General features: G+C 46.2%; 3 protein-coding genes across 3 annotated transcripts; 2 read left to right on the top strand and 1 right to left on the bottom strand.

Annotated features, from left to right (window-relative positions):
- Window positions 1–476: 476 nt before the first annotated feature.
- Window positions 477–5,762, top strand: LOC136938189 (arrestin domain-containing protein 3-like). The gene is made up of 8 exons (XM_067231464.1): window positions 477–764; window positions 881–925; window positions 1,075–1,135; window positions 1,311–1,461; window positions 1,553–1,649; window positions 2,339–2,595; window positions 3,521–3,999; window positions 5,622–5,762. Exons 1-7 carry the CDS (start codon window positions 503–505, stop codon window positions 3,989–3,991), a joined length of 1,344 nt encoding a protein of 447 aa, XP_067087565.1. The 5' UTR covers window positions 477–502; the 3' UTR covers window positions 3,992–3,999; window positions 5,622–5,762.
- A 946-nt stretch (window positions 5,763–6,708) lies between these two features.
- Window positions 6,709–9,164, top strand: LOC136938191 (arrestin domain-containing protein 3-like). The gene is made up of 6 exons (XM_067231466.1): window positions 6,709–7,123; window positions 7,220–7,280; window positions 7,389–7,542; window positions 7,641–7,728; window positions 7,929–8,185; window positions 8,711–9,164. The coding sequence occupies exons 1-6, from the start codon at window positions 6,820–6,822 to the stop codon at window positions 8,825–8,827; spliced, it is 981 nt and encodes a 326-aa protein (XP_067087567.1). The 5' UTR covers window positions 6,709–6,819; the 3' UTR covers window positions 8,828–9,164.
- A 4,081-nt stretch (window positions 9,165–13,245) lies between these two features.
- LOC136937840 (piggyBac transposable element-derived protein 4-like) lies at window positions 13,246–15,243 on the bottom strand. The gene has a single exon (XM_067230955.1). It carries the CDS (start codon window positions 15,241–15,243, stop codon window positions 13,246–13,248), a length of 1,998 nt encoding a protein of 665 aa, XP_067087056.1.
- Window positions 15,244–15,620: the final 377 nt, after the last annotated feature.

Here is a 15,620-nt window from a genome sequence, read left to right as displayed (position 1 = left end):
CCTCATAGATTTCTGAGTTAGGGCCCTCATGAAGTCCTGAGTTAGGGCCCTTTGTGCTGAACAGACAGTTTCTCCCTAATCATGCTTGTGCATCTGCTTGTCAGTACTTTTTATTTTATTTACGTTCTCGTGTTGAGTCACTGAAAATCTAAATTTTCTGATTTCAACAGATGCTTTCCGAACATGAACGAGGTGCGACGCCCACTCACTGTTTGACTTCCTAAATTGCACAGCAATCTTCCATCTGGTCTGAAGTTTGTTTTAGCTTTCGGAACCGCTCTAGCCGACATTAAGTCGCACAATTCACTTGATCATTATGATATGATAGGGCCAGACAAACAAACTTAGTTAATATTTGACATTACAATTGGACTTCCTGTAGTACGGAGGGTTCATGAGTTGGTTTTCTGCGGCACGCCCATGTGGGTTTAGACTTGGAGACCAAGCATTAACTGTCAAAGAAAACCTCTTCAATTTTATATAGATATTGTTTGCTTCGAACATGTTGTCGACTGTAAAAAACATTTCTGTGTTATGTGATCCCATAAATGAAAGCAAAACCTTTTCAAGCGGAGATTATATTTCGGGACGGATTTCAGTAGAATTAGCAAAGGACTGCACGATCAATTCTCTGTCAATCAAAGCCAAAGGGAAGGCGCAAGTTCGGTGGACAGAGAAGCATGGCAAAAATACTACGACATACCATGCTAAAGAAAAGTACTTTAGTATGAAACAATTCATAATTCAAGAGCAAAAGGGACAAGGTAGGTAGCCGACGTTGTAAGAAGTCACCTTCTGTACAGATTGTCCGGATTTATGTTTTGCATCTATGTTTTATTAATATTTAAATTCTGTAAACTGTAAATTGTTCTCTCCCCAGGAAGTGACTATCAAACCCTAGTAACGGGACAAAGTGGACAAGCATGTAAATTAATTTAACATGGTGTTTATATTGCTTGCAGTACACTGTTCCACCCCAACACTACTAGGCGTAAAAGGTCAAGCTTGCCTTCAAATAGGCAAATTTGAAATGCTAAAACAACATAGCCTCGTTGAATATCTTGTACTTTTCAGATTGTAATGTGGTAGCTCCAGGGTGCCATGTGTATCCGTTCACCTTCCAGATCCCTCAACAGTAAGATTATGCAGACACACCAAGATGGAGTTAAAATAATTATTGTCTGTAACTATGTGCAGTGTTTCTATATCTGCTGTTACCGATTCAAAGCATCATTTGCCATGGATAGGGAGTGTAATCTAGGCTTGGGGACCTTTATACCTATTTATTCATATTTTTTCTTTCGTACCAGAGAGATGCCAAGCTCATTCAAGGGCAGCGTAGGTAAAGTTGTCTACATACTGGAAGCCAGGTTGAGCAGATCAATGAGGATTGACAGCACAGCTGTAATAGAGTTCAACTTTGTCTCTAAGACTAACATCAACAGCATCCCTGGGATACTGGTATGTTCTTCTCAAAACCACACGTACGCAAACACACGCACGCACACAGTTTGTAGTACTAATATTACTGTTCTGTTGTGATTCATCCCAGAGTCCTCAGCATGGCTCAAAGGATAAGAAGATGACGTTCTTCACCTCAGGCACAGTGGCCATGGACATCAACCTTGAGAGGATGGGTTACTACCAAGGTGAGGAGCAGAACTCACGAAACACAAACTAATACTCCCCGCCTTTTACCATCCGTTACACATTCAGTTGAATGTAGTTGTGTACAACACTTGCATTGTGGTGGGGAAGTCGTTTAAAAAACACTATTCGAGATTGAGATTATCATTTGAGTCTAAAGTTTGTGCACGAGAACATTCACTGCTATGATAAGAAAGGCCCAGTGTCGAAACGGTGGAACGTAAATTGTTAGGTTTAATCTGGTCAACATTCCAAACCTATAACTGGTGAATGATTGTCTTTTGACCTCTGGGATTTCACATACACAAATATTCTATTGAACACTGCTGAAGCAAACATTTGCTGGTGAACTTTTGTGCATGCAGCACCAGAGAGAACACCGCTTACAATATTATCAGGTGTCAGGTGGCTGAGCGGTTAGGGAATCGGGCTAGTAATCAGAAGGTCGCTCGTTCGATTCCCGGCTGTGTCAAAAATGACGTTGCGTCCTTGGGCAAGGCACTTCACCCTACTTGCCTCAGGGGGAATGTCCCTGTACTTACTGTAAATCTTTCTGGATAAGAGCGCTAAATGACTAAATGTAATAGTATTATCAGTTCAGTTACATAATTGACATGTTTACAAATACAATTGCAGAATTACATGCATCCACCCAAAATACTGGAAGATATTTGCTGTACTCTCTCTGCAGGAGAAGGCCTAAAAGTGATGGCCGCCATTCAGAACAACTCCAGTCGTGAGATTAAGCCAAAATATTTACTGTACCAGAAGCACAGCTTCTTTGCAAGGGGAAAGAGGAGGCTCCACACCAAAGACATCCTGAAAGAAGAAGGAGAGCCAATCTCTCCTTCCACTAATCAGAACGTCACCAAGGTCCTCCACATCCCTCGTTACATTGGTGTTTCCATCCTCAACTGCAGCATCCTCAAAGTGGAGTACAGGCTCAGGGTGAGTATTCAACCAAACAAGTCTATAAATGACATCACTTTGAAATCTTTACTTTTGGGCGTGGACTGTGGCGCCCCCTAAGGTCAAATGTGGGCCATTCTTGGTGTGGGGATTAGTAATGGCATGTTGTATCAATGTGCCAAATTAAAAAACGTTTTACCCATGAGTTATTGGGACAAAAAGGTTACTAGAATAATAATGAAGAATACTAACAAATACAATAGGGTTCTTCCTACCGGAGGAATCCTAATGAATAAACAGTGTCCAGAAGCCTGGCATTTTGTCCAGCTATAGTATCAATAGATTACATTTAGTAATTTAGCAGACGCTCTTATCCAGAGCAACTTACAGTAAGTACAAATAGATAGAATATCAGTTACATGGTAGTCAATGTAACATTCATGTCAAATGTAACCTTAACATAAACCTTTTCTGTTTGTCATTGTTTACATTGAGAGGGAATGGAAGTGAAGTCAATTGATTGTAAAACCTATTACACAGCATTAAGAGTCTGTGTCATCCTGGAAACTAGAGCAAAGGCTTTTTACATTTCTGTGCTATTGAGTTTTTCATTTAATAAAAAAAAAAATACTGTATCTGTTTTATTTATTTTTATGCAACAATATTTATTTTTATGCAACAATATTTTGGTCAGTTTTCAAGATTACATTTACATTTAGTCATTTAGCAGACGCTCTTATCCAGAGCGACTTACAGTAAGTACAGGGACATTCCCCCGAGGCAAGTAGGGTGAAGTGCCTTGCCCAAGGACACAACGTCAGTTGGCATGACCGGGAATCGAACTGGCAACCTTCGGACTCACTCACCGCTCAGCCAACTGACTCCCCAATGTTCTCCCCAGATTACACAGGAGTAACATGTTAATAATTGTATGATCTATGTACGTGACCTGTGTCTGCTCTAGGTCTACTTGGATGTACCCTACGCTTCAGACCCAGAGATCAAGTTTCCCGTGGTCATCCTCCCTGCAGCCCAGGCTCCTCCTGGTCAGGGGGAGCTGCCTCCACCTTACCCAGGATTTGGTGTGGATTCCTTTGGGAACCCAAACCAGCCTTCATGGAACAGCTCACCTTCTGCTCCACAGTACCCAGGAGCCTCACAGTACCCAGGAGCCTCACAGTACCGAGGAGCCTCACAGTACCCAGGAGCCTCACAGTTCTCAGGGGGGCAGCAGTACCCAGGAGGGCAGCAGTACCCAGGAGGGCAGCAGTACCCAGGAGGGCAGCAGTACCCAGGAGCACCAGGGTTCTCATCAGCCCCACAGTTCCCAGCAGCCCCACAGTTCCCAGCAGCTTCAGCCTCAGGCACCTCTGCCCCCCCACCAAGCTATGGATCCGTTTACCCATCCTTGTTTGATTATGAACAGAAATCATAATGAAATAAGTAAGTAAACTAGAGAGGGTACAATTTCTGGGGAAATTGTAGGGTGTGCTTGCTTGCGTCGGTTGCACAGGGGTCTGTATATTTTATATAAAAATGCATAGGGCCTACTTATTATTTATAAAGATCACATAGATTTAAAAGCATCTTTTTTTTGCTCCTCATTTACAACTCAAAATACGAGTGAAGTGTAGAATGAAATATGATGTCTTCTCATTTCCCCTGCAAGAGGCAGCCTCATCGTTGAATCAAAACGAATACATTTGGCAGACCGGTGTAAAAATTGACCTAATCTCTATGACTTAAACATCCTTTTATGTTTTTCCTTTCTCGTGATATTTTCAGGCATTTAGCCTACTCATTGCATTCATTCATTAATAAAGAACCCCCTTTGAAGATTATTCTACGACGTTACCGGCAGTAGAAGATGGAATCGCGATTCAAACAGTACCATCTGCTAACTGAAAATATGGCCCCCAAAACGTAAATAAGCTTGAAATATATTTAGTGGAAAATCGCTCATTCATAAAAGCTCACTGGTAGCGATCATTGTCAGTAACAACGCAAAATGCGATATAGCCCTGTGTGGAGAAGCCCCGGTAAATTGTACTACTACGGTACAGTACTAGACTACTGCTGTGTTCGTCTTGGTAGCGATTGCGTTGGTTGAATTTGAATTAACGTTCCGTTGTACGGTTTAGGCTGAAATTAATTATTTTCATGAACAGATTGACAAAGTTTAGGCTGTGGCAATGAAGTTCAGGTTAGTAGTTAGACTTTTGATTTAAGTAAGGGGAGTGCCGAACATGTTCTGTCGCCGTTTTACTTCCTAAACAGCTGTGTAGATGTTTTTGTAGTGTCTCGCGTAGGCTACAACGTTGCAGTGAGCTACACTAGTTTGAAACCACAGGTAATGATAATTTCACCCACAAATCGTTTACTTGTAATCTAATGTCATAATAAATCCTACAACGAAAATGTATTTGTGAGGAATGTTTAATTTAACGATTGAAAACAGATGCATCATAGACCACTGTAGTATGTGTTGCCCGGGCAACAGAGGCTAATGTTGTGATGCTAATACTTCAGTGAAATAGTAGACTACTGTTTCCGAAAGTAGATGTACTTCCTTAATAATATCAACTTATATTGTACATTACACATCACAATTGTGTGTCATATCACAAAGTAAAATGAGTAAATAGTTATCACCCTGGCCTCTTTTCTTGTGGCGTTTCTGCAGCTGCCTTGCAGTAAAGCTATAGTTAGCCTAGCTATCCCCGAAGTTAACAGATGCGAAACGAATGTTCTGCCAAAGGTAGTCACGCGTGTTTTCGTGACGTTAGTGACGCAGTGACGTTAGTAACGTCAGTGACTGTGGCTAGCAAATTAGCCACCGTTAGCTTCACTTTTCGCCACAAAAACTTAACTTAAGCCTAAACCATGCAACGGAACGTAAATTACAATAGAAGCAACTCAGTCGCTACCAAGACGAAACTTTAGATACCTACGTTGTCTATGTAGGCCAAATATTGACTGAGTTTTAGGGGGGCAAAAAGAAATAAAAAAAAAAATAATAATATATATGTGAGAGAACAAAGGTTGTGCCCTTGCCGAAGGCAAAGCACACCCATTAAGTTTTGAAACTCCAATTAATCCTAAATGTTCTCAGGCAATGAACTACACACCAAACCTAGTTTGTGTATGTTGTCCCAGTAACTCTTGGTTTGTGAAAACAAATATATTTTTATTGTAGAATATTCAAATTTGGTGGGAGTTAATTTAATTAAATATGTATCATATGTGTTGTAGCCTACTGAACTGATGTTTGTGTTGAAATGCTAGATACCGGCGTGGACGATATGCATGTTTGCACAAAATACATAATTTATCTGTTCATAGTAGATTATGTTCAGCCTTGTTGATAAGCCTGAAGTTGTCATCAAGCATAACTGAATACAGCTTTACAATTTGTATGGATTCATAACAAGTGATATGATATATGAATTGGTTGTTGAATGATTGTTATTTGGGATTAGGGTTCGGTAAAACTTAAAAACAACGGTCTTATTTACTAACTATGAATGAGCTGTATGTTTACAACTCAAAACATAAGGACGTGATAAGATAAGCTTCGATCATGGAAAAAGAGATTGCTAGTGACAATATCTGTTTCCTTACCTGGTGACCTCTGTAACTAAAATCACATGGGTGGAACTTGGGTTGGGGGACACATAGGTTGAAAGTGTAAAGACAATATAAAGGCAAAGTGTGTTGCCGCCCAGTGAAAGGGGTTTAAAGACTCAGTTTTACGCTATACAATTGTGATACCTTTGTTTGCATTAAACATTTTCAGTATGACAATTACAAGTTTTTCTGTGGAGTACAACTCGAAAAATGAATTAAATATGTTTTCTAGGGGAGATGCAATCACCGGCCGCGTTGTATTCATGATTTCTCATGAAACTAAAGTTCGTACTCAAGGGGAAGGCAAATATCATGTGGACTGACCATTATGGGCCAAACATTTGTGTAATGACAAAAAAAACATCCAGCCAACCAAAATAATAATATGTTTAGTCATTTATGGGTTTCTAATGTACTGTAGGTAGGTAGTCATGGTACAGCCCAAATGGGATGTAAAGTAGTGTTGCTTGGGTTGCCCTTGTGAAATGGACACCAGTACCCCTGATCACATGATGCATGACACAGATACACACTTCCTGGAGTCACCACCTCCGGTAGTGAGTTAGCATGGATGTTAGTAGAACACAAAGGAGCCTTGACATGACCTACATTCACTGACTCAGTGTCTGGACCTGTATGAGAATCATTATTTATTCTAGAAGCAGCTCTTCTGATCATCTCACCATGACAATCAAACAGTTCCAGTTGGACTACGACACAATGAACAGCCAAGGCACTTTCTCTGCTGGCGACACACTCTCTGGACGGGTCACCGTGAAAGTTTCGAAAGTAACCAAAGTGCAGTGTTTTTGGATCAAGATCAAGGGCAAGGCTGAGGTCACGTGGACGGAACAAGATGGCCAAGGTCCTGTTCTCCACTGCAACAAGAAGAGATATTTTTGTTTTGAGCAAATCATTTTGCAGGAGAGGGGTGGAGACGGTAGGTTCAGTGGCATGGTCCTCAGTGGACCGTATCCAGTACTGTACCTGCACAGTGGATGCTGTGCTAATTCTGCTGTCCTCCCCACCTTTGTAGGCTCGGAGATCATACGTCCTGGGAAACATGTTTACCCTTTCACTTTCCAGATACCCAAAACGTATGTGTCCTATTTTATCAGTGTGTGATGCTGTTTTTAGTTTTGATTCATTTGTAACAGCAATCATTTCTGTCTGACTAAATAAAATAACAGTACTTGTTTCCTCAGAAATATGCCCTCGTCCTTTAAGGGGAAATGGGGTCAAATCACATACAGTCTGAAAGCAAAGTTGACTCGGACGATTTGGATGGTGTACAAAGTCAAAAAAGAGTTTCCCTTTGTCTCAAAATCAGACTTACCCATCACCATCCTAGGACTTAAGGTATGGAATGCTTTCTAACTTTACACCCGAAACTGTATTGTAATGCTGTGTGTTTCTGTACGGTATAATGACTCTGCTTTCTGGCTGAGCTCATACAGGAACCTCAGCGTGGAACAAAGATGTCTTTTCTTCCTTTTGGAATTGTCACAATGAATGTAACCTCTGAGAAAATGGGCTTCATTCAAGGTAATTACATAAATAACATTGACAGTTTGGTCATGATGAATTGTAATCAGATCCATACAGTAAGAAGAAGAGGGATTGGCATTGTACTAACCAAGACATGCACAACATTTTACAATTATTTAGTTTTTCCGACTGAATGCTTGAGTGACTTATTTTGACCTCCATAAATTGAAAGTAACACAACCTTCTCATTTTTGCAGGCGAGGCGTTTGAAGTTCAGGTCGAGGTACACAACAGCTCAACGCGTACAGTCACCCCTAAAATCTACCTGGATGAGAAGCAGACCTTTTTAGCCGAGACCAAGGGCAACGTCCGCACTAACGAGATCCAGTTAGGAGCGTGTGACCCTGTCCCAGCCTCCTCCAGCCTTGCTGTATCTCGAGTCCTGACCATCCCCTCCCACCTCCATCCCACCATTTTCAACTGCTCCCTGATCAAGGTGGAGTACAGACTCAAGGTACATAATCGTGGGCACATTACACACGCAGGCCATCAGACACCATGCCAACTGGTGTCTGTAAGTGGACACTACAACCTTTGACTTCAAGTGTTTTTCCATGGACAGGAATTGATGCTGCGTTCTTTGATGGTACGCTATATTTTTCCGTTGACGGGTATTGACGCAGCATCCTATGACTTAAGTTTTCCGTGAATGGAATTGACTGTCATCTGGTTTAGCCTAACCTGAACCTTTCCCTTGCGTGGTAAGAGTAGATGTCATATGATCTATCGTCACTTTTCTAGAGGCCCCCCCTATACATTAGAGGCCCTCTTCTGGGTCAGATTTCAGTCAAACCGGTTTTGCAGCTCTGGCATAAATCACCTCCTTACAGTGCACACTGAAACAGCTCTAGGTCAACGTTACCTAAGCCACATTAAAAGCGCCCATTTACATGTAAATAGTATCATTTGTTTATTCATGATTTTGATCATGATTCTTGGTTCCTGCAAAGTACTCATTATAAATGTGTTTTATTCTTAGGTTATTCTCGATGCACCACTGGCCAAAAACCAGGAAATAGTACTACCATTGGTCCTTTTCCTAAATGAATCAAAAACACAGGAGGCACCTAAGAAGAAATCTAGATGGTCCAGATAAGGTTAATCTGCTTCAGATTCCTGCGTGCTGCACATACCAGGAGATGAAACCATGACTGTCCCAAACCAAGACGTTTATCAAAGGTCATTTGTGTTAATTCCACCTCGAGTGCACTGTACTGCACTACAACCTGTGTCCACTAGATGGCGGCAGTATGTTGGTGGGGGGAGCCAGTCGAACAAACCGACCAACACGACCGACATCAGGCTGTTCATGAACATGTCGACTTGACGTTCTTGTGCTGTAGGTATGCATGGTCGTGTGATGTCACAGGGACAAGAAGTGCTGGACTCTACATCCTGATTCCCCTGCAATGCACAGATTCAATAAACGAATATGTGAGCCTATCTTGGTGTCCAACTCATTCCTTTGAGACAGACAAGGCCCAAAGCTAGCACTCCTGCTGCCTCAAGTCTGCATTTGTTTGTCTATCAGGTGTGAACGGTGCATGTCAGGTGGATGGTTGTGAAGGGTGATATGGGGCTTACCTGACTGCCGGTGGTTCAGGGAAACAGGAGCAAATAGGATAACTGAGAGATAACACTGTTTTACAAGACAGTCTCTCAATGCGGCTCATGGTAAAATGAATGACAGGCTGGCTAGGGAAATTCTCACTATCATCCACGTCCAAAAACACCTCATCAAACGTGTACAAATTATAATAAAGAAACAAAGAATCATATTCATGATTCACATGATATGTGTTACCCAATAGAAGTCCTGGGTGAAACCATGCCAGCGCTCTCGACAGATACTAAGGGAGCCCTTCCCAGAAGGAGAGTGTGTTGCTGAACATTTTATGGCGCAGTTCCATGCTGAAACCCTCACATCAGGCAACTGGGATACTAGCACTGTGGAAACACACACACACACAGACACACACACACACACACACACTGAAAGCTCTGCTGACTCAGCAGAAAGATTCACAGGGGCCTAACTCTCAAGTTCATCCTAACTAAGGCAGGCGGGGAACTGCTAGGGAGCAAGTCTCATTTCTCCAAAGCAATAACAAGTTCATAGTCCTTTCAGCCACACATGTGAGCAGGAACCCGTGTGCGCCTGTGCGCTTTTTCCGGAATCGGTGCAAATTGGGAGCTTTCGAAACCCTGTATGCACTGATGCTGGACTGGTTTTCCGAACGCAGGACTGCAAGGGTGAAAGGAGGGGGGGAGAAAATGATTAGAAGCAGCTCAAATTTCCGATTGATTTCTCGACGGCCGTTCGTGGTTCTAGAGGCCACCCGAGTCTATGAAGCATCCTGTAACGCCAAACGGCCACTGGATCATGTTTTAGTCGTCCTAATAGCACGCCGGGCAGTCTGTGGATCTGCGAGCGTAATGAACGTGACACTACAAGGCAGGAAGTGAGCCGCGTGGTAAACGCAGAGAAGGCGGTCCCATCCCGCCCCAGTGTGCATGGGCTCATCCACAACACAGTCGCCGCATATGACACAACATCTGGAACGACAAAGTCGATGATCACTGGCGACAATGATGAATCGTGATGACGCCAAATGCACCGCACCGGTTACTAACCACAAAACAGTAGGACGGATGTGCGTGTTTGACATCGAGATTCTAAGAGCGGGTCATTATCTGTAGGGAAACGAAACGATGGTCTAAGGTAATTCTACAGAGCTAACACTGCCTTTATCCTCTTCTGCCTACATGTGAAAGTCTGGTCGCCAGTCTATTTTAATAACGGCTGATCTTGACTGAGGCACAGCCTGCCTGGTTACCACGCTGCCTACAGTCAAAGCTCCCTGTGCATGCCCCAGCCTCAGCCTCGGCCCCAGCCTTAACCCCAGCCTCAGCCCCAGCCCTAGCCTCAGCCCCAGCCTGCTTTTGGAACGGTCTGGGGAGGGAGGTGTGGCCTCTGGCGTCTCCCGCCCCCGTAGCCAGAGTACCCATGACAACCGTACAGGCCTGCTGGCGACTCCCTGTCTTTGCCGGTCGGGGTTGCCATGGCGACTCCCCGCGGGGCTCCCGCAGATCAGCGGGAGGGGCGTCCAGTTGACTAACCCTCTCCCAGCTGGGGAGCAGCAGAGAGCAGCCGAGAGAGAGAGAGAGAGGGGAAGGGAGAGACTGGAAGGGAGGCAGAGAGAGACCAGGTCGGCAGCGAGAAGGGAAAGAGAAAGAGAGAGAGAAATGTGAGGGAGGGAGGGTAGATTGGATGGCAGAAATGTGTGTGAGAGTGTGTGTGCACGCGTGTGTGGCATGGCACAGCAGAGCCCGGAAAAAGGCAGGCAACCGAACGCAGAGAGAGACAGAGAGAGAGAGAGAGAGAGCGAGAGAGAGAGAGGAGGCAGGGGAGCAGAGGAGGGGAGGTTGAGCCGGGGGAGGAGAGGAGAAGCGAGGGAGAAGCGAAGAGACAGAACCCCCCAGAGATGAGCCCACATGAGAGGCCAGGCCTGACAGTCTGAACAATGAAAACATGCACTAACGACAGGCTCCACAGTCCCTCTTTCACCTCCTGCACCGTGGCTGCTTGCCTCTCAGTCAACATTACAGACAACAACACCATAATGACAGTGTGCCGAACTAAAGGTTGTAGTTTAAACGATCCGATTCTGCTGTTACTCTCAACTGGAAGTCAGTATGACTGTCTTTTACCCAACATAAACACGTCAATGTTCTTGGAATAAAGACGAGAATAAACGAGGCGGTTTTTCGCTACACAACCTCTCTTCAACCTTAGTTTAATCTCTCGAGGAGAGCTCTTGGAGAGACTTCTCGAACAAGGGGATACGGTTGAAGGACTTGGCTAAGAGCACCCCTCTTTCGGCTACTCGTCAAAACAACTACCCCAATCTTATCCACTTTCGGCCCCGTAACCAGCACAGGCCCTGGCTAAGGCCGTCGCTGGAAAACAACTGGAGAGCGCTGAAGCGAGACTATCTTGCTCCTCCCTCCCCCCCCCCCCCCCACCGACATCTGTGGTTTGGTCTCTGCCCGGGTCATGACCAAGGATGTCTCCTGGCCAACACAATCTGCATAGGGAGAATCGGACTGATTGTGGCCTAGGTCGAGGGCGCCAACCCAGACCTACTCACACTAACTTTCACCTACAACAGATATCACCACCCCCCACCCCCATCCAACGCCTTCGCCTGCTTGTTTCCCCAGGGTGGCTGGCGGGTCTGTGTCCAGCGCCTACCATGGCTGCAGGTCCAGATGCTGCTTGTCTACCCCCCCCCCCCCCCACTCCCCGTTGCAAGTCACGTGTTTTTGTAAATGTTGTTGTGCTTATGTGCTGAGGTTTTTGTCTGTTCCCACACTGTACTCCTCTAGGAGCATTGTCTGGGTGTTGCCTTTTTCTCTCCTCCTCTCTCCTCATGTTATGCTGTAACTTTCTAGTCTCATCCTGTCTACCCCCTTGTTTGTGTATTAGAAACTGCAAGTGGCAGCTCGGATCTAAGATGGATTCGAGAGACCGCAGATAGAGTGCGGCTAGTTTGGCTTTAGATCAACACTTGTATTATTGTTTTTGTTGATTTTATGTAAAGCACTTTGAGCTGCAATTCTTGTATGAAAAGTGCTATATAAATAAAGTCTTACTTACTTACTTACTTACTCTCTCTTTGACCTTTCCTCTCCGCTCCAACCGGTCTCTCTGACAAGCACCACTCCTGGGTAGAGCACCAAGGGGTGGCTGCCTCACAGATGGCTGTGTCGGGGTGAGGTTGGAGTGTCTCCCAAATGGCAACAGTGTCCACTGGCAGGGAAAAAACTTGGGGGCTTTTTCTGCCCTGTAATTGCTCCAAGCTGTGCCCCCTTGAAGGTCTGGAAACAGCTTTACGTACATGGTTTGACGAATCAAGATGGAAGACATCTAAATCCTGGTAAACCAATGTGAATCCTGTTTGATGTGATTAGAGCGTGCCTCGCTTTCCCACATCCATCCGTCAGTTCATAGACGGCCGTTCTTTCAGATTTATACACAAGCTGTGTGAGAATTAAGAACCTCATCAAGAAGTATTTATTTTGGAAAAAAGGAGAGATAAACTTCCCACAGTAAACATTTGATGAAGTTAAGTGCAGAAAAGATGTCTTCAACTTTTGCTTTTCTCATGTACATATAAAAAATGGACACATTTTCATGGTATAAAAAGGTGTGACACAAGGCAAGTTTGTCAGTGTTATAAAAAGGCAATATGCCAAAAAACATTCTACTAATGCAAACGAACTACAGTATTTCTGTTTCTTTTCTCTAGTCATTCGTGCAATAATACATATTCTATTCTACAACTTAGAACAGACTACTTCTACTTTGGATAAAGTGTGGCTATACTGTGCGCCAGTAAGAGACAACCTTTGGATTTTATAAATTGTTTAAGTATAAAAAAACAAAAAAAACACAATGTATCCTTTTGACACACGCTGAAATGTCTCAACGTAAAGATTAGAAAACAAGGTTTATTTGTGGAACTCGGAGAAGCAACCCCCTCGACACAGGTGCACGTTGCATATCTTGCATCCGAAAACGCTCTCGTGGCGCAGTCCCTTATTGGTGCAGTTCCGGCAGCGCCGCGACCGTTCTGACATGCGCTCCAGCCGGTGGCCGTACTCGATGGGCGAGTCGGCGTGGCGTTTGCGCGCCGCCCGCTCCATGCCCCTGGCCCCCTGGTAGTCCCCGATCAGCTGCTGGGCCAGGCGCACCCGGAAGTGGCGCTGGGTGAACTGCTTCCCGTTGAAGCCGGCCGGCGGCGCCCCCCCGCGGCTCTCCCTCAGGACCACGTAGGCGTTGACGATGCAGAGGTTGACGTAGAACCACAGGAAGTAGCGCCACCACTTCTTGCAAGGCCGCCCCACCTGGTAGCATTCCCTCAGCTGGTCGCACAGGTCCACGCCCCGCATGTTCTCCTGGTACAGCAGCAGGGGGAGGGGCCGAGGTACGGCGTACGACGCCTCGCCCCCTCCCGCCGAATCCACGCTGTCGCCCTCCCCGTCCCTCTGCTGCCGGCCCGGGCTGATCCCCACAATCCCCGGCGCCGAGTTGGTCGACAGGCAGCTGACCACCTTGGCGTCCCGGGTCACCGTGGCGACCAGGTTGCCGCGCTGGCACTGGTAGAACTCTCCGGGAGCCAGCTTGCCGACGTTGCGGGGGCGGAGGACCTCGGGGTACCCGCGTCGGGAGGGCTGGGTGGGGCCACAGGCGTACAGGCCGTCCCTAAGCAGCCTCTGGAGGAGGGGCACGGACGTGAAGAAGCTGTCCATGAACACGTGGTGGTTCTGGCCCTCCAGCCCCCGGACCAGGGAGGTCACCACGCGATGACTCAGGGCCGTGGCCGCCCCCTCCTCGCTGGGCTTGCCCACGTAGATCCGGGCCCTGTGGCAGTAGCCGGAGCGCGAGTCGCACAGCATCCACACCTTCAGGCCTTTCTTCAGGGGCTTGGAGGGCATGTACTGGGTGGAGGAGAAGCGGCCCTTGACGGCGATGGCGCACGTGTCGATGGTCAGGCAGCGGTTGGGCGTGTACGCGTCCCACATGGTGTTCTCCACCACGTCCAGCAGGGGGCGGAGCTTGAAGAGCGCGTCGTAGCCCCGCTCGCCGCGGCCCGGCTCCGACTCGCGGTCGCAGAGGTGCAGGTTCTGGGTGAGCTTTTCGAAGCGCCTGGCTGTCATTGTCTTTTTGAAGCCGGCGTTGCCGATGAAGATGTCGCTGGCCCAGTACATGCCAGAGTCAGGAAGCTGGTTGATTCCCATGAGGATGTTGAGACCTATGTAAGCTTTCATCTCCCTAAGGTCAGTGGGGTGCCAGTGAGGATCTGATTTCCCACTCCTCCTTTGCCGATAGAGGGCGTAATTGTTTGTTTGTTCTACCATGTGTTCAAAGAGTGAATCTGGGAAGAGTAACCGGAAATAGTCACGGCTATCAGCATCATCCCCCAGCGAATGCTGAGGGCCACTGACAGCGGAGAATGGCTCTATTGAAATCACCTGGTCGGGCTCTCCCCAGAAGTCGGGAGAAGTGCAGTCCTCATCCAAGTCATCATCAAAGCTGAAAAAACTCGTGCGCTCCTCCTCCTCCAAATCAGAAAAATCAATATCCGAGTCGTTTGACGTGGTGTCAGAGCAGTTGTTGGAGGCAGAATAAAAACAGTCCTCTGCGTACTCCTCCTCCTCGTGCTTGATTCCATTACCAGTGACCAGAATAATATTACAGCCGCCTTCTGCGATGAAACTGGCCGTGTCTGCAGTCTCCGCCGCGGCTTCAATCCCCCCCTCGCCGTCGTCCTGTACTTCTTCTTCCTCCTCCTCGTCCGAGTCTGGCTTTCTGAAAGGAATTTCAAACCACTTCACATCGGCTGATAGATTAAGTGGAGACTCCTCATTGTCGGAGACCGTGGTAGTTTCTGTGTCCGCGCTAGTTTCCAAAATAGTAAAAAGCTCTCTCCTTTTTCTTGCCGCCATGTCGGGGTATTGAACTGTCCCTGCATGAGTCTTTTATTTATTTTTTTGGCTTAGAAATGATCCTCAAAACTATCCCTTTCTACAAAATGAACGGACCTACACTTAAAGACGCCCTCGCAAACTTACTGGTCCCCTAACCACGCTGTTTCTATAGGCTTCATTCTCATTGTTTCCGCTCTTGGTTTTTCTACGCTTTGTAGCGCAGTGTGGCCGCAGACGTCAGAAGCTGCATGCATGTCCTGCTTTGTAGGGCGTTTTGCGACTGCAGCTGGTGGGGTTGCTAGTTCGCTAGGCTGGCAGATGGCCGCTTGCTGTTGTAATGCCCGCTGGCATTCGCCACTATCAATAGCTGGATACCTACCTCAGGGGGCATGGAG

Source organism: Osmerus mordax, chromosome 28 (genome assembly GCF_038355195.1).
Source record: "Osmerus mordax isolate fOsmMor3 chromosome 28, fOsmMor3.pri, whole genome shotgun sequence".
Classification (NCBI taxonomy): domain Eukaryota; kingdom Metazoa; phylum Chordata; class Actinopteri; order Osmeriformes; family Osmeridae; genus Osmerus; species Osmerus mordax.
The sequence above is the reverse complement of the archived record's forward strand: the minus strand, read 5'-3'. Positions and strand labels throughout refer to the sequence as shown.

Bases quoted from the DNA above. Each gene is read 5' to 3' on its own strand.
- LOC136938189 (XM_067231464.1), top strand. From the start codon at position 503: ATGTTGTCGACTGTAAAAAACATTTCTGTGTTATGTGATCCCATAAAT. The intron at 765-880 runs GTAGGTAGCCGA...TTCTCTCCCCAG, and splicing joins TCAAGAGCAAAAGGGACAAG to GAAGTGACTATCAAACCCTA. The intron at 1,650-2,338 runs GTGAGGAGCAGA...CTCTCTCTGCAG, and splicing joins GAGGATGGGTTACTACCAAG to GAGAAGGCCTAAAAGTGATG.
- LOC136938191 (XM_067231466.1), top strand. From the start codon at position 6,820: ATGAGAATCATTATTTATTCTAGAAGCAGCTCTTCTGATCATCTCACC. The intron at 7,124-7,219 runs GTAGGTTCAGTG...CCACCTTTGTAG, and splicing joins GCAGGAGAGGGGTGGAGACG to GCTCGGAGATCATACGTCCT. The intron at 8,186-8,710 runs GTACATAATCGT...TTTTATTCTTAG, and splicing joins AGGTGGAGTACAGACTCAAG to GTTATTCTCGATGCACCACT.
- LOC136937840 (XM_067230955.1), bottom strand. From the start codon at position 15,243: ATGGCGGCAAGAAAAAGGAGAGAGCTTTTTACTATTTTGGAAACTAGC.